The 20,838-nt window shown below is 39.4% G+C and overlaps 1 protein-coding gene and 1 pseudogene across 2 annotated transcripts; one reads left to right on the top strand and one right to left on the bottom strand.

Moving 5' to 3' along the window:
* The first annotated feature begins 787 nt into the window (after positions 1–787).
* Positions 788–1,543, top strand: LOC123858316 (homeobox protein MSX-2-like; annotated as a pseudogene).
* A 3,193-nt stretch (positions 1,544–4,736) lies between these two features.
* On the bottom strand, positions 4,737–19,254 carry LOC123859420 (guanylate-binding protein 1-like). Of its 2 annotated transcripts, XM_045897254.3 has the most exons (11): positions 19,084–19,254; positions 14,088–14,296; positions 11,993–12,120; positions 10,580–10,689; positions 9,874–10,070; positions 9,024–9,266; positions 7,876–8,156; positions 7,077–7,289; positions 6,280–6,382; positions 5,845–6,038; positions 4,737–5,003 (listed from the first exon to the last, which is right to left on the bottom strand). In XM_045897254.3, exons 2-11 carry the CDS (start codon positions 14,275–14,277, stop codon positions 4,887–4,889), a joined length of 1,776 nt encoding a protein of 591 aa, XP_045753210.1. In that variant the 5' UTR covers positions 14,278–14,296; positions 19,084–19,254; the 3' UTR covers positions 4,737–4,886. The 2 variants fall into 2 exon arrangements, with proteins under 2 accessions (XP_045753210.1, XP_045753211.1); XM_045897255.3 differs by lacking the exon at positions 19,084–19,254 and having other exon boundaries at positions 13,982–14,091.
* Between the last annotated feature and the right edge of the window lie 1,584 nt (positions 19,255–20,838).

Raw genomic sequence — 20,838 nt, 5'->3', positions numbered from 1 at the left:
CCAGAACTTTGAGCATGAGCTCATCTGGGTCCACAAGCATAAAATAAATCCAAGTTCTCCTACTTCTCTGAGTGTCACTTGGTCTCTCGCCGGTCTGATTTTTATTTTTCCGCAACACTTATCGTTATGCCTTCAAAACCAAATAGGGGTCTCTTAAAAACCATTTAAAAATAAGAACATTGAAAACTAAGCAAAATTACATAACTTCCTCCCTAGCTTGGTAGCATGAGTCTATACCAGATTTCAAACCATCTGATGTCTGGTTTAGGCTTTTTCTATACTATGTCCAGGAACAAAATAAAGCTCTCTCTCCGGGGAGGCATGTTGCTTTCACCAGTGATCCTCAATCCAGCTGTGAATTAAAACCAAGTTCCTAAAAATAAAGATTCCTGGCCCCTACCCTTCCCTTGACTTTCTGATACAGTAGATCTGAGATAAGTCATTGGGTGATACAGTAACAAGAAAAAGGCAATTCAAGGCTATAAGCTTTCAGTGTGCCAAAGCTACCACATGTTAGGACCTATATTTGCTGACCCTTATGGTGTTCTTGTGGCAAAATTCTTTTTAACCTAGAGAAGTATATTTTCTCTTGTTTAAATGTCAGGATGTTACTTTCCCCTCTGTAGGTTTATTGAAAGGATATATAAGATCCCCTGATCTAGAGAAAGGGAACACACAGAACACTGAGATCCAGACAAAATAGCAGAGCTCCCTCAGTGAAAGCTGTCCTCCACAGATCAAAAATCATTTGGGCAGGGAGTCGCGCGCTCCGTAGGGCAGAGAAGTCATGGCTCCTCCGTCCAAAGGCAAGGACTTGTTTTCGTCTGATGAGGAGGGCCAGGCGATGGTGGCTGGGCTATGGTGGCTGGGCCGGGCCCAGGGCCTGGGGGAGTGGAGGAGCGCCGCGTCAAGGTCTCCAGCCTGCCCTTCAGAGCTCACGTCGGACAAGAAGCCGCCCAAGGCGGCGTCCCCACTGCCAGCCAGCCGAAAGCGCCAGCGCTGGGGCCACCCTGCCCTGGGCCGCTGGTCAAGCCCTTCCAGGCCGCCTTGTCAAGTCGGAAAACTCACAAAACGGGGCCACGTGCATGCAGGAACACAGCAGATACTTGCCACCGCCAAGACACACGAGCCCCACCACCTGCACCCTGCGGAAGCACAGGACCAATCAGAAGCCACAAACCCCTTACACACGTCCCAGCTCCTCGCTCTGGAGCACAAGTTCCGCCAGAAACAGTACCTCTCCACTGTAGAGAGTGCAGAGTTCTCCAGCTCTCTGAACCTCACAGAGACCCAGGTCAAAATCTGGTTTCAGAACCGAAGGGCCAAGGCGAAAAGACTGCAGGAGGCAGAACTAGAAAAGCTGAAAATGGCTGTAAAACCTATGCTGTCCTCTGGCTTCGGCCTCCCTTTTCCCATCAACTCGCTCCTGCAAGCAGCATCCATATATGGAACGTCCTACCCTTTCCATAGACCTGTGCTTCCCATTCTGCCCGTGGGACTCTATGCGACTCCAGTCGGATATGGCATTTACCATCTAACCTAAGGAAGACCAGCTCCATAGACACCATGATGGATGTTTGTTTAAATGGGTCCCCCCTCCCTCTCCAAGAAGGCAGTACCAAGCTGGTACTCCTGCTCTGCAAACCTTGCAGGCGCCAACCTAAGCAGCTAGGCCCACAGGGCTACAGACATAGTTCGAATTTGTTCTTTAGGCCGGAGGCACCCAGCCACATTTTCTTGTGATCTTCTAGATGCCCCCTTCTCCTTTCACAAAGATTGGCTCTGATGATTCATTTATATATATAATTATATATAAATATATATATAAATATAATATAATATATATAATGACATTTTTATACAGCAGACATAAAAATTCAGATTTTGAAAGGCAAAATGTATATGCACATATGTATACTTTTTTCTATATATCACCTTCTTAAAAGAGACTGCTTAAGTCCATTTGTATTTTCTTATAGGAGAGACCAATTATTAGGTAAAATTGCTGACATCTGGTGATTTTGATGGGATAATTAACTTTTGCTTATGGAGAACAAAGTTAGAATTAAGCATGATGCTTAGGAAGTAGGTATGACAGATTCCTCAAAGTGATGAGGACACATCGTGTTTTTGCATTTTTACATGCATTAAAAAACTCATTAGGTCCTACCATATTTGGCCCTATATTTTTCCCTCTGTCCACATTGTTACAGATTGTAGTTAAAAAAAAAAAATCTGAAGTGAAATCTGCAAGATAATGGAAGAGGAAGTCCTAACCCTCATCCCTAACCGAAAACACCAATAAAAGAATGCTATTTCACTTTACTGGTGTCAGTCCCTCCCACAAGTTGGAACAGCTCAGCATCTAAAGAAATCCCCTCAGCTCACAATTTTTCCCTCAGGGGCAAAAAATGAGTAAAGCAAATGTCTGACATTAGCCTCACTTTTCAGGATGCTGCCCAAAAGATCTACTTCTATCTCAACTCATTCAAGAGCACTGAGGCAACTTTGCCTTGGGGCTACTAAGAGCAAAGAAAAGGGGTAGGAACTCTCAGCTGCCTGCATGGATCTATGGGATTGTGAGAAGGTACACAAAATTCCCAGAAAATTGTAAACTACCAAAACTGAAACAGGAAGAAATAGAATATTTGAACAGACCCATAATCAGCAAAGAAATTGAATCAGTAGTCAAAAATATCCTGACAAACAAAAGTCCTGGGCCAGATGGCTTCCCAGGGGAATTCTACCAGACATTTAAAGAAGAGTTAATACCTTTTCTTCTCAAACTGTTCAAAAATATAGAAATGGAAGGAAAACTTCCAAACTCATTCTATGAAGCCAGCATTACTTTGATTCCAAAACCAGACAAGACCCCACTAAAACAGAAAATTACAGGCCAATATCCCTGATGAACACGGATGCAAAAATTTTCAATAAAATACTAGCAAATCGAATCCAACAGTACATTAAGAGAATTATTCACCACGATCAAGTGCGATTTATTACTGGGCTGCAGGGCTGGTTCAATATTCCCAAATCAATCAACATGATACACCACATTAATAAAAGAAAGAATAAGTGTTTCTTTACCATGAAGTTTCTTTAGTCTATAAAAATGTATTTTATTTACTCCTTTGTTGCAATGCAGCTTGGAAAAGAAAAATATAAAGCATATTTACATAAGCACCGTGGGTCTGTGTGTATACTTACACACATGCTGTGCATCTCACCTGGTCTCCTATGAAGTTGCAGGCAAGTGAAGAAATACTGCTTAGTAGCATGTTCTCAACTGTGGAAAGAGGCATTCACCATTTGATGGGACGCAAGGAGGTTTAATGGAATAATATGTCCCCATGCAATCAGAAAAAGCAGGCTTATTAATGTGGATTTAATGGCATTTAGCTGCTTCCCTATATTTCTCTCAACTTGTAATATATTGAAACATTGTGTAATATTTTCAAGATCCTAACATACAATTTAATGCACGTTCCCTTAGAAATGTAAGCAACATAAGGCAGATACATAGTATTTGACCAATGGTTTAATAGAGCAATAATCTGGAAACTATGGCTTATGGGTGCCACCTATTTTTTAAAATAAAGGTTTACTGGAACACAGCCATGGCCATGCATTTACCTATTGTTTATGACTGTTTTCACACTACATGGCAGAGTTGAGCAGTTGATACAGAAACTGTAGGGCCCACAGTGCCATGAATAATTATCATCTGGTCTTTTGCAGAAAAGTTAGCCAACATTGCTATGAAGAGTAAAGCCTTATTTTTTGGTGAAAACTGAAAAAAAAAAAACTATCAGAAATAAAAAGCCCAGTGAAGCACATTTTATTTTCAGCTTGAAAATAATTTTTAATCATTTTTAAGAAATAACCATTACCTAGGATTTTAGAAAATTAGGATAAAGCCTATATATACTAAGTAATACCAAAAGCATTATTTTGTTGGTCAAAAAATATAAAAAACAAACTATAATTTCTTTGGGGAAAATCAGTAAACTTTCAAGTATAGACTGTTAAGAATTGGGAAAATATTGCCTAATTTATAGGATTATAAACGATCTAATAATTTGGTTCAGTTTCTAATACATTATCTGTCATCATTTAAAGTCCATCTTTGTGAATTATACATTGTTATAAATACACAATGCATAATTGCCATCATGTTACCATGTTCAGCCCAGTGGCAATTATCTAAAATTCTAAAGTGTCTCATTAAAGTTATAATCTGGGTAAATCGAGCAAGAAAGGAGTGTTTCGTTTTTTAGCCCATTTGTTTGTGACCCAACCCCTACTCATGCTAATGGTTTCTTCCATCTTCGTATGAAAATTCTGTAGAGATTCTAGATCTCTATCTAAGGTGGTTTGCTTCAGCTCAGAATCCATCAAGGAGGGTTGTCCATTCCTAGGGCCTAGTGATCACTTAACTGCTCAGACTGTGCAGTTGGGATACAATAGAAAACTGCATAGTCTTCACTAAAAAGCTAGGATGGTTGTCCTTGACACTGAAACCCATTGAACACTTGGCCAAACTGATGCCCAACTATGTTCTTAAAGTTTTACCTAAGACTTGGCTCAGTATCCATTTGTCAACTAATGGTCACCCAGAGAAATAAACTGCTCTTGAATGGTACAGCTCAGATACCTTCTGTGTTGTTAGAGAGGTAAAACTGAACTTTGTTACACAACTTACAATATTTTTAGGAAGATGGACATGATTTTAATTATAGTACTGCATGTCTTTGCAAATGTCTAATGTTATAAAAATGCAAGACCTGATTACTTTCAAATGTAATGATATTTTTACAAATTCAAAAATTACTTAAGTTATGCCTTGGGTAAGAGTGACCAGAAAAGCTCTATTCTTTAGGTCTTCAGCTTATGAGGCATATTCTCCTTGGCTTTTCCATGTTCTTCTGGAGATTTTGTATCTCATTATGAAGTTGTTTGCTCTCATTTTGGAATCCTTCCTTTAGTAGATGGGCCTGTTCCTAAAAAAGGGAAAAATGGAGACTGAGTAAAGTGTAGTACTAAGTTAATCTCTCATTTATATCTAGTTTCCACATTCATAGATTTTTTAAATATTTAATTTCTTTTTGACATTTTCTCTACACTTAATTTTCATTAATTTCTCTTGGGCATCCTAGCTCTGTGATTACATTTCCACCAAGGGGTGAAGACAGTTCAGATATCATACCAAGATGTGTGACCCTATAAAAGTTATTGGAACTTTTCTGAACTTCTGTTTCTTTTCCTAAGTAATAGAGGCATAGCAGTTCTTACTTCATATAGTATTTTTTTTTAAAGATTTCATTATTTATTTATTTATTTATTTATTTATTTATTTATTTATTTATTTATCAGAGAGAGACAGAGAGCGAGCACAAGCAGGGGGAGCTGCAGGCAGAGGGAGAAGCAGGCTTCCCAATGAGCAAGGAGTCCAATGTGGGACTTGATCCCACACCCTGGGATCATGACCTGAGCTGAAGGTGGACACTTAACCCACTGAACCACCCAGGCAACCCAATGCTTCATATAGTATTAAGCAAGAGATACAAATAAGTGATTTTTCCGGATGCCTAGCAGATAACAGCCACTGATTGGAGGATGTACAGATAAAGGACTGGATGTGACCTAACTGCAAATAAAATCTTTTAACAACTAGACAGAGGCAGGAGCCAGGTCAGGAAGGCAGACAGAAACTGCAAAGTACAAGTGGCAAGCAAGGTCCTTTTTCTAGGCATTATGTTCTCACTGCTACACTAAGATATGATCAGGGACAGTGGTGAGAAAAGAGACAAACAGAAATCTCAAGGTAATGCAATTAAATACCTGAAGTTTTAAAGCTAGAGTTCTCTCTTGTTCTTTCAGCAACTGGACTCTATCCCTCTCCATCTTCTCAGTTAATTGTCTCACATGTTCCTGATAGCTCCTTTCTTTCTGTTCCATCATCTGCTGATTCTTTATTTGCATTTCTTTCATTATTTTTGTTGCAGACTGTGCAGATTCGGCTTTCACACGTTCCACTGTGAGAAGGAAAAAGAAGAAGAAAAATGTATGTGAGTAAGCATGTTGTCCCTTTCTTCCCTGCACGTTTACCTGTCCTTGTTGCTGCTCACTGTATATGCCCTACTCAGAAATGACTTCGGCAAGTAAGGGGCATCTTTGTTCTTTTTGCCCTAGTGTAAGGATTGCAGGCTTGCCCAGCCAAATTATTTAAATTTCGAGAGCTCATGAGGCTATCTAGTCTCTTGACTGGCTCCTCACCTTCAATCTCCTTTTCCTTTTCTGTGAGAGTCTGGTCTGTCTGTAGAATGGCATCAGTCATAGACTCCTTGGACTTCAAGTATTCCTGAAGAACCTCTTCAGCCTTAGGACCCGGAGAACACATGGTTAGTTATAGGAAATGGCTAGAAATGCTTGTTCCTGATTGTCTTCCCACCATCTTTTCCTCTAGGATTTGATCCTCTTGGCCCTGGTGTGCTTGGTGGTCAAGATTCCTTGCCACAGGTATGGGCGCTTGCTCCAGGCTGGCCAATCATGGCACCCTACTAAGCAGAATCCTTTATAGGAGACTGATAGAGACACTGGGAAAAAGAGATTCTTTGTTCTTTTAGACTAAGGGCTCTAATTTTGGAGTTGTTGTTGCTGTGGTCCCCTGTGGGGTGAGTCGCTGAAAAAGGAAGCCACCATGGAGAAAGCAGATCAAAGGAAAGGTGGAGGGAGAATATGTAGCCTAAAATGATGAATTACCATTTTTGTTTAAGTGACCATCACTGGGTTTCTGTCCCTGACAGCATAAAGATCCAGCTATAATAGTGAATTACAATAACAACTTGGTGGTTAATCTGAAAATCCAATTAATAACTCAATTATTAATTGAGTGCACTGTTTTGGATGAGCACAGAGGACATATCTGGTATAATAGGCTCCCTATACATGTTTATCAAATGAAAGCATGAATGCTGTTGTTCTTGCAATGTGTGAGATTACACTTGGTTATGTTGGTCTTCTAAGAAGGCATGTCAGCAGCTTTCCAGAATCAGCAGATAAATCCTGGTTACCTGTATCCCCTTCCTAGGTTTCTGAAGGTACTTTCTCTTTAGCTCTTGCATCTTCTGGGTGAAGAGACGATACCCTCCTGGTTTAGAATAAATCCCATGCTTCACAGCTTCTTCTAGAGGACTGAAAATATCCTTAAGTAAATCTGAGCAAAGATCTGTTGATGCTTGCAGATTCTGTTTACAAAAGTCATCTCGCTTTTTTTCTAGTTGGGCCTTTAATTTAAAAATAAGAAGTAAAAAGAATAACAGGGAAAAGATGTTAACTTGACCTTGGAGATTCTGGAAAGTCTTCTCAAAAATAAGTCTGTGACCCTAGAAAAAGTTATAGGCACCTCAACAGGACCATATCCTTCCTCCTGCTCCTGACTATTACTAAAGGCCCTTTTTCCTTGGAGGTGAAGTTCAGAGCAGAGTGCTAACTTTTTTTTGTTACACCTTTAAGAGATAGATTTCTGCTTGTCAAATTGGACCAGTGATTACGTATGGAATAAATGTGGCTCAATATCAGCCTGCATATGATAATCAGGAGTACAATTTTCTTTGCTTTTGACTAGGATATCAAATCAGTCTGATAACAGTGGGCATTTGCTTAGAAACTCTGATTGTTACTTATATGCATTTAGTTAAATTTTGAGGAAGATCAAAATAAACTTTGTTCTTTTTATGATAATAACAAATAGTGGTTATCACCACTTTAAAGTCTAGTAGGAAATCCCTCTCAAAATAAATGCTCATTTCATTTTCTGGTAGTACTTGGCTTTCCAAGGCCCTAATCCATATAAACTTGAGAACAAATTACCGCTAAGCCCTTTTGAAATAAATGGTCTACATCTCTGAAGGAACTGCTCATGAAGAGTTCGATGGCCTCTTTCTCACAGGCCCTATGCAGGTCCAGCAGCTCTTGGAGGGTTTCAGTGGGCAGCTGCACCCTCTGGCTCATCTCCTGGTCATAGTGAGCAATGGCCTTTTGCACTGCAGCTGCATTCTCGATCTGGGCCAAGGCCAGGACAGCATTCTCCATGCAGGGCAGATCCCCACTGCTGATGGCATTGACATAGGTCAGCACCAGGTTCTTTAGACCTATAAATTGAGAACAAATAAGGATGCTTATTGTAGGTGGGATGAGGAAACATTCTATTCTGTGTAATTCTGATCATGTTTATTACTACCCATTTGCCTCACAGCATCAGTGTCCTCAGGATCACCTGGCAGCTTGCTAGATATGCAGATTCTCAGCCTTTGCCCCAGATCAACTTAATTAGACCCTCCTCTCTGGCAAGATGCCCAGGTGATATGTATATACATCAAAGGTCAAGAATCTCTGTTATAGATAGCATGGGCCTATGTTTATTGAGTGCTTGCATCTACTTTACCCCCAAGCATCATTAGGACAGGAATCATAGCTCTCTCATGTATGTCTCTATTAGCAGCCCTGGTCTGTGGTAAACATTTGATCAATATTGTAGAATAAATCAAAAAGAGTTCTCAGTTTTGTTTATTCTAGCATAGTGTTGTCCAAGAGAACTTTCTGTGATGTTGGAAGTGTTCTATGTGTATTGTGCAGTACGTTGTCCAGCTACCAACCCCATATAGGTATGGGCCTTGAAATATAGCTGTGTAATTGGAATTTTAAATTTTATTTAATTTTAATTAACTTACACTTAAATTTAAATAGCCACACTTGTATAGTGGCTACCATATTGGGCAGTGCAAGTCCAATTAACTAGGGCAATTTTAAGAAATAGAGCTTTTTTTCCTTTGGCCTCTCCTATCTTTTCTCACCCAAGAGAGTTTGGCTAGTAAAATCTATTAAAAATGTTGGTGTCATCTAGAATTTAAATGGTAATAGCAGTAGGATCTGCATTTTTAAATCTGAAACTGTGTGGATATAATTCTACCCTCCTTTAGTCTTAACAATTAAAGAAAAAGACTGGGAAGAGGACTCACGAGGTCCATTGACTTTGATGCCTCCTGAAAGAGTTTTAATTTTGGAATTGCTAAAGATGTAGGAACAGAAGACTGCAGCTTGTTGCACAAATTCAGGATCCAGCTCATTATCATGCAATGTCTCAAGCTGGCCTAGCTTCTTCCGGTGAGTAGGTCGATCAAATATAAAGCATTTCTTCTTTGGGAAGAACTTCCGGATACAGAGACGGGGCAGATTAAAATTTTGATCACTTTGAGTGGTACCTGCAGGAAGATAAAAAAGGAATGTCCCAAATATAGGGTCTTGCAAACTTTTTCTGTGAAGAGCCAAACAGTAAATATTTTAGGCTTTGCAAGCCAGGGGGTCTCTTTTCCAAGGACGCAGTTCTGCTGTTGCAGCATGAAAGCAGCCATAAACAATCTATAAATGAATGGGTATAGCATTATTCCAATAAAACCTTATGTACAAAGACAGCTGGTGTGCTGGATTGGCCATCATTTGAACTGTGGGCCATCATTTGCCAACCCTTGGACTAGAGCACTGTTCATGCCTTCATCTCTTTTCTTCCAATCAATGTCTATTCTATTCCATATTCGTTAGCTAATCGCAAGCCCAAAGCAGGGAAATAAAATCAAACTAATAATAGCACAGGAAAAGATGAAAGAAAAGGAAATTATTCTTAGAAGAGAGGAGAATATAATTTAAAATCAAATTTATTAATTCATATATCAAACAAGCATTAATTCTTAGTTATAGCTAGCTAAGAATAAGTAGAAAACTATAAATGTAAGAAAACTGTAAATGGAACACTAAAACTATAGTTTCTTGTGTTTTGTTATCTCCATTTATTTCTAAGTCCCTTCCTTTTACCTTGTTTAAGCTTGAGTGAATTCTCCAGGTACTCATCTGCTGTGATGGCTAGTCCATTTGCTTCCAAATCTAAGGAAAAATCCCTCAGTGTCCACACAAAATCTGGAAAGAAGCTCACAAAGTCAGCCGAATCTTCAATCCCATCGGCATCAGGGGAGGATTTCGCCCTGATTCGATCTGACAGCTCTGTCACATAGCTGAGTAGCAAAATGAGGAAAACTGGCATAAAAGAAGTGTCCTCCACCCCATATTAGTTCCATATATTTAAAACCTTCATTTCACCTTTGTTTTTAACCCAAGTGTCAATTCTTCAGTGGGTACATAGAATCGTTCCCTTACCCTTGAATTATTTCTTTTCTTTTTTTTTTTTTTAAGATTTTATTTATTTATTTATCTGAGAGAGAGAGAATGAGAGAGGGAGTGCACACATGAGAGGGGGGAGGGTCAGAGGGAGAGGCAGACTCCCCCCCCCCCCCCCCGGAGCAGGGAGCCCGATGCGGGACTCGATCCCGGGACTCCAGGATCATGACCTGAGCCGAAGGCAGTCGCCCAACCAACTGAGCCACCCAGGCATCCCACCCTTGAATTATTTCTTAAGTCTTCTCTTTCTGTGCTTGATTCACCAGGATTCACTGCCAAGCAGCTGGTTTTTAAATATAGGTCTCCCCTCTTACTTTGATGCTATTTTGAACAACAAAAAGGATACTGCAGTTGGTCCATGGCCTGCTGGTTGATGGTTCCCATGCTATTGTACACAAAGGTGCTGCTCAGGAGTATTGCTAGGGCAAAGATCCAGGAGTCATTCTGGTTGTTACCCTGGAAATCAGAACACATTCGGGCTGAGATTATGTTTCATTCTCCTGGAACTTTCCAGATCAGCAGCAGTAAAAAGATGCTCATTTAATTAGAATAATGACCTATATGAGAAAACCAAATCCAAACAAAAGTGTTAGTGGGACTTGAATTTTGGATCATTTTATAATTAGTATTTTTAGTTTACATTGATTCTTACTAGGTCCTTTTATGATCATTGGCAGATAATTCCAAAACCAATAATCAAGGTTGGTGGGCATTCTAAGGCCTTAAATATAATTTAAGTTTAAAGATTCCTCTTCCTTTTTACAGCAAAATTGACTTATATAAGAGTAATAATATGTGTAGCTACTTTACTGAGCAATTATTATACACCTAACATTTTCCATTACTTACCTTATTCAAAACAATACTATGAGGCAATTATATATCTATTACATCTGTTTTACAGATTTAGAAAGCTGAGGTTAAAAGAGGTCAAATAATTTGCCAAGGCCTCTGAGTTAGTGTCAGGGCTTATATTTAAACACAAGGGTATGGGACTTCAGAACCTAAAATCTTTTTCTTTTTAGGATTTTACTTATTTATTTCAGAGAGGCTGAGAGTGAGAAAGAGCACAGAGGGAGAGGAAGAAGGAGAAGCAGACTTGCTACTGAGCAGGGAGCCCGATGCAGGACTTTATCCCAGGACCCCGGAATCATGACCTGAGCTGAAGGCAGACGCTTAACTGACTGAACCACCTAAGCACTCCAGAACCTAAATTCTTTTTTTTTTTTTTAAGATTTATTTTATTTTATTTTATTTTTATTTGAGACAGAGAGAATGAGAGACAGAGAGCATGAGAGGGAGGAGGGTCAGAGGGAGAAGCAGACTCCCTGCCGAGCAGGGAGCCCGATGCGGGACTCGATCCCGGGACCCCAGGATCATGACCTGAGCCGAAGGCAGTCGCTTAACCAACTGAGCCACCCAGGCGCCCCAGAACCTAAATTCTTAACTAAAGTTCTCTGCAGGATTGAACTCATGACATTGATTTTATTTGTACTACTTTTATGTATCTGGGTTAACTGGCTTGGCATGCAGCCTATTGTTAATAATTAGAATACTACCTACTGACCACCATGATCTTCTAGGATTCTGCTTTATGAATATTTTCCTGACCCCTGATTGCTAAACTTGGCCTCAGGGCACAGAAGCAGATATGAAAAAAGCATACATTTAAGTGAAAGCTCTTATTTAAAAAAATAAATACTGTAGAGAATATTCAGGGATGAGGGTCTAATTCCAAAAGTGAATCCTTAATCCTTACCTTCTCTACATCTCCCAGGCCCTCAGTGTCCAGGAGAACTAGGGTGTGGTTTGGCTTCTTGGGATGAGGCACACACCACATCCAGATTCCTTTGGTATGAGACTGTACTGTGGCGCCCAGAGAAAAGCCTGCGAGGGGGAATGGAGATAATAGGGGGTGGAGTTTTAATAGCAGATGGATCTAGAAATCCTACAGTGCAACACAAAAAATAACCTGATTAAAGAATGAGCAAAGCCCAGGAATAAATCCCACTTGGTCACGAATAATCCTAAGAGATGCTGAACTCAAGGAAACAAACCGAGGGTTGCTGGAGGGGAGGTGGTGGGGGGCAAAAGAGAAATGGGTGATGGGCACTAAGGAGGACACATGATGTAATGAGCACTGGGTATTATATGCAACTGATGAATCACTAAATTCTACCTCTGAGACTGATAAAAAAAAATTTTTTTTAAATGAGCACAGGACTTGAATAGACATTTCTCCAAAGAAAATATACAAATGACCAATAAACAAATGAAAAGATGCTCAACATCACTAGTCATTAGGGAAATAACAAATCAAAACCACAATGAATTTCACACTCATTAGGATGGCCACTATCAAAAAAACAGAAAGTCTTAAGTATTGGGGAGGTTGTGGGGATATTAGAAACCTTGGGTTTTTCTGGTGGGAATGTAAAATGGTGCAGTTACTTTGGAAAACAATATGATGAGTTCTTAAAAAACTAAACATAGAATTACCATATGATTCAGCAATTCCACTTCTGGGTCTATACCCCCAAAAAAGTGAAAATAGGTACTTGAACAGATATTTGTACCCTCATGTTTTTAGCGGCATTATTCATAATAGCCAAAAGGTGGAAGAAACCCAAAGGCCCTTCAACAAATGAATGGATAAACAAATTGATATGCACATAGAAGTTGTTCAGCCATAAACAGGGAGAATTCTGACACATGGTACAACATTGATGAATTTTGAAGACATTATGCTAAGTGAAATAAGCAAATCACAAAAGGACAAATAATGTCTGATTCCTCTTTTTTTTTTTTTAAGATTTTATTTATTTATTTGACAGAGAGAGAGCACAAGCAGGGGAAGAGCCAGAGGCAGAGGGAGAAGCAGACTCCCAGCTGAGCAGGGAGCCCGATGCGGGGCTCGATCCCAGGACCCTGGAATCATGACCGGAGCCGAAGGCAGCCGCTTAACCAACTGAGCCACCCAGGCGCCCCTGTTTGATTCCTCTTAAATAAGATTCCTAGAGCAGTCAAATTCATAGAGACAGAATATAGAATGGTGACTGCCAAGGGCTGGGGAGTTATTGTTTAATGGGTACAGAGTTTCTGTTGGGGAAGATGAAAAAGTTATGGTGATGGATGGTGGTGATGGTTGCATAATAGTGTGAATTTATGGGGCGCCTGGGTGGCTCAGATGGTTAAGCGTCTGCCTTCGGCTCAGGTCATGATCCCAGGGTCCTGGGATCGAGCCCCACATCGGGCTCCTGACTCAGCAGGGAGTCTGCTTCTTCCTCTCCCTCTGCCTCTCCCACTGCTCATGCTCTTTCTCTCTCTGTATCTCTGTGTCTCAAATGAATAAATAAAATCTTTAAAAAAAATAGTGTGAATTTACTTAATGCCACAGAACTGCATGTACACTTAAAAATGGTTACAGTGGCAAATTTTATGTTATGTATATTTTACAACAGTAAAAAAAAGCCAATACAGACTTAAACATTCCACTTAATAATCAGTGGAAACTTGCTTTTACTGCATGAACATTTTAGTAAATGTCTGATAGTTTATTATTTTGTACACTAATTATTTGTATTACTGCATTATTAGTCTTTCTAGGAAAGGAACAATTTATGCTTTAAAAGGAACAATTTATGCTTTAAAAGCATAAAGGGGAAACTAAGGCAAAGTGGAAAGAGAGATGAACTGTCTTTTTCAGACCATAGTGAAGATAAGAGCATAACTGTGGATTGAAAGATACCTTTCGGTATTCTCTTGCATCTCTAACTTTCTTGCATCACTGTGCTCCATGTTGGCAGTGTGGGTGGACAGAAAGGACTTGGCAGAGCTTTGTTGGTGCCACTCACCCTTGTTCTTTCCAGCCAGCTTGTTCATTAGGTAGGATTTGCCTGTGCGATAGAGGCCCACAATAGCCACCACAACAAGAGGATTCTTATTGGCTGCCAGGATCTCCAAAACTTCCTGATTAGCCACCAGTTGTTCTCCATTATTCTCAATGAGGCACACTGGGGCTGGCATGTGGATCTCTGAGGCCATGTTCAGAGTGTTCCCTGGTCTGCAAGGGAAGAGATGAGATGAAATAAAATTTCCAGTCTAAGTGGATCAGATATTTCACCAGGTTATTTTACATTTAGAAGCTAGAGTCCTCACTTTCCCCAAAATGGCCAAAAGTTTGGTGTCAGCATTGAGATAGATGAGGGTAATATCTGTATCATTTTGGAAAGTTACAGAAGTATTGTCAAAGTGGTCCACTCAAAAAATATTGGCATGACAGTATTTTAGGAACATTCAGCCTCTCTCATAAACAAAATCGTTCATTTAATTCACCATGGAAAACTTTCTTTTTGGATTTGCATTTAAAAATTTAGAGTAAACTTTAAATGGAAAATAGAATAGAATTTAGAGAGATTTATTTTACATCTTGGTTATATGTAAAAAATTCAATGTTGATTTACTTATTCATTAATTCTTACTATGAATAAAGACTTTCATACATCATTTCATGTATACCCTTTGAATAGTTCCCAGAGATTTTAAGTATTTTTCCCCCATAGTTATGCTTATTTTGCTGGAATGATGGCCCACAGAGCTTCTCACACTGCTGTTCCCAAAGTGAAACCAATATAACTTACTTTTGCAAATTTTATAAAAACATATGACCATGTGAGACACATGACTAGAGACCCTTCCAAGCCTTAGTATGGGCTTAAGTAAGCAAGGGGCCTTTAAACTTAAGCTTCATTAGCTTCTATCAAAACACCAACAGCATTTTTCACAGAACTAGAACAAATAATCCTAAAATTTGTATGGAACTACAAATTGCCAAGGCAATTTTGAATTTTTCAATTTTTTATTGTTATGTTAATCACCATACGTTACATCATTAGTTTTAGACGTAGTGTTCCATGATTCATTGTTTGTGCATAACACCCAGTGCTCCATGCAGAATGTGCCCTCTTTAATACCCATCACCAGGCTAACCCATCGTCCCACCCCCCTCCCCTCTAGAACCCTCAGTTTGTTTTTCAGAGTCCATCGTGCCAAGGCAATTTTGAAAAAGAAGAACAAAACTGGAGGTATCAGAATCTTGGATTTCAAGATATACTATAAAGCTGTAGTAATCAAAACAGTATGGTACTGGCACAAAAAGGAACACATAGATCAATAGAACAGAATAGAGAGTCCAGAAATAAAGTCATGCTTTTATGGTCAATTGATCTACAACAAAGGAGGCAAGAATATGCAATGGGAGGGGTGCCTGGGTGACTCAGTCAGTTGAGTGTCCAGCTCTTGATTTCGGCTCAGGTTGTGATCTTGGGGTTGTGGGATTGAGCCTTGCATGCCCAGCATGGAGCCTACTTGGGATTCTCTTTCTGCCTCTCCCTCCGCCCTTCCCCCCGCTCATGCACTCTCTCTCTTTCTCTCTAAAATAAATAAATACATATTTAAAAGAAAAAGAATATGCAATGGGAAAAAGATTCTTCTAGAAGTGGTGTTGGGAAAACAGGACAGTACATGCAAAAGAATGAGACTGGACCATTTTCTTATACCATACACAAAAATAAACTCAAATGGATTAAAGACCTAAATGTGAGATGTGAAACCACAAAATTCCTAGGAGAAAACATAGGCAGTAATTTCTTTGCCCTCAGCCGTAGAAACATTTTTCTCCAGAGGCAAGTGAAACAAAAGCAAAAATAAACTATTGGGACTGCATCAAAATAAGAAGCTTTTGCACAGTGAAGGAAACCATCAACAAAACAAAAAGATAACCTACTGAACTGGAGAAGATATTTGCAAATGACATATCTGATAAGGAGTTAGTATCCAAAATATATAAAAAAACATATAACTCAACACCAAAAAACCAGTAATCCCATTAAAAATGCACAGAAGACATGAACAGACATTTTTCCAAAGAAGACATACAGATGGCCAACAGACACATGAAAAGATGCTCATCAACATCACTCATCATCAGGGAAATGCAAATCAAAACTACAATGAGATATCACCGTATACCTGTCAGAATGACTAAAATAAAAAACTCAAGAAACAAGTGTTGGTGAGGATGTGGAGAAAGGTATTCCTGGTGCACTGTTGGTGGGAATGCAAACTGATGTAGCCACTGTGGAAAACAGTATGGAGGTTCCTCAAAAATTAAAAATAGAACTACCATATGATCCAGTAATTCCACTACTGGGTATTTATGCAAAGAAAACAAAACCACCAATTCAAAAAGATATATGCAGTCTCATATTTACTGCAGCATATTTTCCAATAGCCAAGATATGGAAGCAACCCAAGTGTCCATCTGTAGATGTGTAGATAAAGTGGATAAAGAGGAAGTGGTATATATATATATGTATATATATGTATGTGTATATATATATATATATATACACACACACATACACATATATGTAATAATTGCCTTTATTATATATATTATATATATTACTATATATAATATACATTATGCCTTTAATATGATGGAATACTACTCAGCCATAAAAAGAATAAGAGCTTGCCATTTCCAACAACATGCGTGGATCTAGAGAGTATTACTAAGTGAAATAAATCAGTTAGAGAAAGACAAATACTATATGATTTCACCCATATGTGGGATTAATTTAAGAAACAAAGCAAATAAACAAAGCAAAAAAGAGAAAAACAAACCAAAAACAGACTCTTTTTTTTTTTTTAAAGATTTTATTTATTTGACAGAGAGAGACACAGCAAGAGAGGGAACACAAGCAGGGGGAGTGGGGGAGGGAGAAGCAGGCTTCCCGCTGAGCAGGGAGCCCGATGCGGGGCTCGATCCCAGGACCCTGGGATCATGACCTGAGCCGAAGGCAGATGCTTAACGACTGAGCCACCCAGGCGCCCCCAGACTCTTTTTTTTAATTCCACATTTTATCTTATTTTATTTTTTATGTTTCACAGTAAGTTTTTTTATTATGTTAATCACCATACATTACATCATTAGTTTTTGATGTAGTGTTCCATGATTCATTGTTTGCGTATAACACCCAGTGGTCCATGCAGTACATGCCCTCTTTAATACCCATCACCGGGCTAACCCATCCCCCCAACCCCCTCCCCTCTAGAACCCTCGGTTTGTTTCTCAGAGTCCATAGTCTCATGGTTTGTCTCCCCCTCCGATTTCCCCCCCTTCATTTTTCCCTTCCTACTATCTTCTTCTTCTTTTTTTTTTTTTTAAACATATAATGTATTATTTCTTTCAGAGGTACAGGTCTGTGATTCAACAGTCTTACACAATTCACAGCACTCACCATAGCACATACCCTCCCCAGTGTCTATCACCCAGCCACCCCATCCCTCCCACCCCCACCACTCCAGCAACCCTCAGTTTGTCTCCTAAAATTAAACAGAGTCTTAAATATAGAGAACAAACTAGAGGTTGCTAGAGGCGAGGTGGGTGGGGGTTTGGGTGAAATATGTGAAGGGAATTAAGGGTTTGCTTATTGTGATGAGCACTGAGTAACATACAGAATTGTTGAATCATTATATTGTACACCTGAAACTAAAAAAAAAAAAAAAAAATCAGGAGGCAGATCAGGAGAGGCAGAGGGGAAGTTGTGCAAAGAAAATATTTGTATTTTCAGCCATACACTTCTAAGTTTTCTGTTTTGTTTTGCTCTTCCATTTTGCAGAGAAGGAGAAGCAGGAAGAGAAGGGGAAGGGGAGGGGGAGAGGAATGAGAGATGAGGGGAAGGGAGGAAGAGAAACTGAAAAGGAGAGAGTGCCGTTAGACAAGGGGATGATGAATAAAGCTCGTGCCAAGCCATGGAATTCAGGGCAGGAGTTTCCAGAAGGCAAGATTGGAACTGCTTGAGAGCACAGAGAGGTCAAGGCAAACAAAGATGTTGCCTTTAGTGATGCATCACAGTAGATTCTTTAAAGAGGAAACTTTTTAGTAAAATAGGGCTGCAGATTCTACTTGTAAGGGGTAAGGAATAAGTTGGCACTAAGAAATTGGATCTACTGAACGTGGACTATTTCTACAGGAAGAAATACACTTTGAAACAAAGTTCAAGTATGTGATTAAAAAGTATGGTGTTTTCGGGCGCCTGGGTGGCTCAGTTGGTTAAGCGACTGCCTTCGGCTCAGGTCATGATCCTGGAGTCCCGCATCGGGCTCCCTGCTCAGCGAGGAGCCTGCTTCTCCCTCTGACCCTCCCCCCTCTCATGCTCTCTATCTCATTCTCTCTCTCATATAAATAAATAAAATCTTTTAAAAAATTAATTAATTAAAAAAATAAATAAAAAGTATGGTGTTTTCATAAATCTTCATCTTTCACTCCGGGTTTCAGTTTTTTCTTTCTCTGTCTTTAACAGTGTCAGTGGCTGTTTACACTGCACCTCATTTACTACTCTTTCCTTCTCATGAATATAACATATTTCAGTTGCCTTTCAGTTTCTTAGCTGCAGTCAGATGGGTACTGAGCAAGTTCCATCAAAGACAATGGCAATTTAATTGTGTCCCCAGTCAACACAGTCAGCAAAGAGAAAGACAATCCTAATGCATGTCAAACTTCATTTAGGCCCATGTCTGCTGGTGCCTAATTCTGCCCAAACACAGTGCAGAACAGGTAGGAACATGCTACCACCTGGTAACAGCAGTATCTCATCATCTGACCTGGTGTCCCATAGCAGGCTTACCTGCAGCCTGTCCTGATGCTGGTCATTCCTTAAGAAAACAGACCCTTATAAATCCCTTCCCATTCCTGCCCCAACCTTATCATGAGCTCCTTTTCCCAGAGCAGAGCTTCTTTAAGCTGAAGAGAAAGCTGCTTTGATGAGAAAGTGGAGTTCTTACCTCTTTTTTTCCTCCTCTGTTAGGTGGAGTGTTTTCTGTTATTTCTCTGTCTTTCACTGGATCGTGGATCTTTTATTTCACCTGTCCAATGTCTTTGGACTTTCCAGATTTCCTTTAAAGACAAAACAGAAATGAAACAACCACTGTAACAGACTTTATAGTAACATGAAAATGAAAGCACTGAACACAAAGCAATAAGCCCAATGACCACAAAAGGAATTTTTGCAAGCTAACCAGTGGGAGGGTAGAGGGGCTTAACACAATTTCTCAACCAGAAACTTCACATTTCTTTGAAAGAGATCTTAGAGAATATTTGCTGATTTAAACAAATGTCTATCAGATGTTTAAATATAGTGAAATGGATCTCAGAGTTGGGGTTCAGTTTGAGAAACCCAGAATGAGGAAGCAATCATGTTAATTTTTAGGTCTATTCCTTAAGTAATGAACACACTTACAGTGGACCTGGCTTCTCACTTATACATACAGTAAGTGAGGAAAAGGACATGCCTCACACACTCACAAACACACAGCATCTGGCACTAATCCCCAGTGGGCAGTTAGGAAGGGTCTCCATATATTGCACACGTGCTCTAGGCTCTATGCGAACTGCTTTACAGAGGTTTCATAACTTATATCTCATGCTAACATTTCCCCATGATTTTATAGAAACTGAGACACTGACTGAAAGGTTGAATGTCTTAACCCAAATCACAGCACTGTAAGTAATCTGAACTGAATCATCCTTGTCCCCAAGCCCTCTTGTTAAGTTACTTTCTAGGTTTTCTGAGTGAATAGCAATAGAAGTAACAGCTTTATCTCTTGAATTTTTTCTATGGGTGTTACTTGTCTAACTCATTCCTGATTAAATAAGTGACATTGTCTTCATCTTACCCTGAAAACAAGGAGGCTTGAGGGAGGGTAAATAATATGCCTATCCATATTCACTATGCAAGTCACAAGTGTGGGAATCAAATTTTAAACTATTTTTACCTTTAAACTCTGCTTTTTCCTCCTCCTCCACATTGTTTCTGAAAGGAATGAGGAGAAAGGGAGAGGTTTACCAGGTTCTCTGCTGATCCCAGATATTTCTCTACACCTAGAAGCCAGTGTGAGAAATTTAACAAATAGAACTGGACACTTTCTTTTCTTGTCCCTTTTTGCATTATCTTTCCAAATGTCTCTGAGTAAGTAGCATTTCAATTTGTTTTGAAAAGTATGATTTCTCTGGGTCTTTCCGTTGTTGGTACATACCCAGTTACTTCCTGCCTTAACGGTCCGGGTGCAGCAATTTTGAAGATCTGAAACTTTCTTATCCTTAATCTTGGCAAGATTGGTCCCCTCCTATTCTACTGGTCTCCTGTGAGCCCTTTGCCAATCTCCCATCACATAACCTTGATTTTTTTTCCCTTATGACCGCCTGAAATTCAAGTTCATAAAAGCAGGTAACTCATGTATTCACCTACAATAGGGCTTGGCACAGAGTAGAAGTTCAATGGCTATTATGTGACTAAATATAAAATGACCTCAACTATGAGAGAAACTTTTGCCAATTTGAATATATAAACTTTTTGAAGTATAGAAAAAAGAGTAAAATACCTATGTAAAGCAGTTATTTGTTAATTTCATTACACATATTTAAAATTCCATATCACATGTATTTGTAATACAAATATATTGTTTCTTACTCATACTTAAAAAATGATTTTATTCAAACTCTTCCCATCCCTTTTTAACATTTAGCTTCATCATTATTAA

The sequence above is a fragment of the Mirounga angustirostris genome, unplaced genomic scaffold (assembly GCF_029215605.1).
Source record: "Mirounga angustirostris isolate CCGP_5_RB_7025 unplaced genomic scaffold, mMirAng1.0.hap1 SCAF_4, whole genome shotgun sequence".
Lineage (NCBI taxonomy): Eukaryota > Metazoa > Chordata > Mammalia > Carnivora > Phocidae > Mirounga > Mirounga angustirostris.
The sequence above is the reverse complement of the archived record's forward strand: the minus strand, read 5'-3'. Positions and strand labels throughout refer to the sequence as shown.

Excerpts from the sequence above, each read along its gene's own strand:
- LOC123859420 (XM_045897254.3), bottom strand. The coding sequence starts at position 14,277 with ATGGCCTCAGAGATCCACATGCCAGCCCCAGTGTGCCTCATTGAGAAT. Across the intron at positions 6,383-7,076 it reads AACCTAGGAAGGGGATACAG|GCTGAAGAGGTTCTTCAGGA; the intron begins GTAACCAGGATT and ends CCGGGTCCTAAG. Across the intron at positions 5,004-5,844 it reads CTCTAGCTTTAAAACTTCAG|GAACAGGCCCATCTACTAAA; the intron begins GTATTTAATTGC and ends TCCCTTTTTTAG.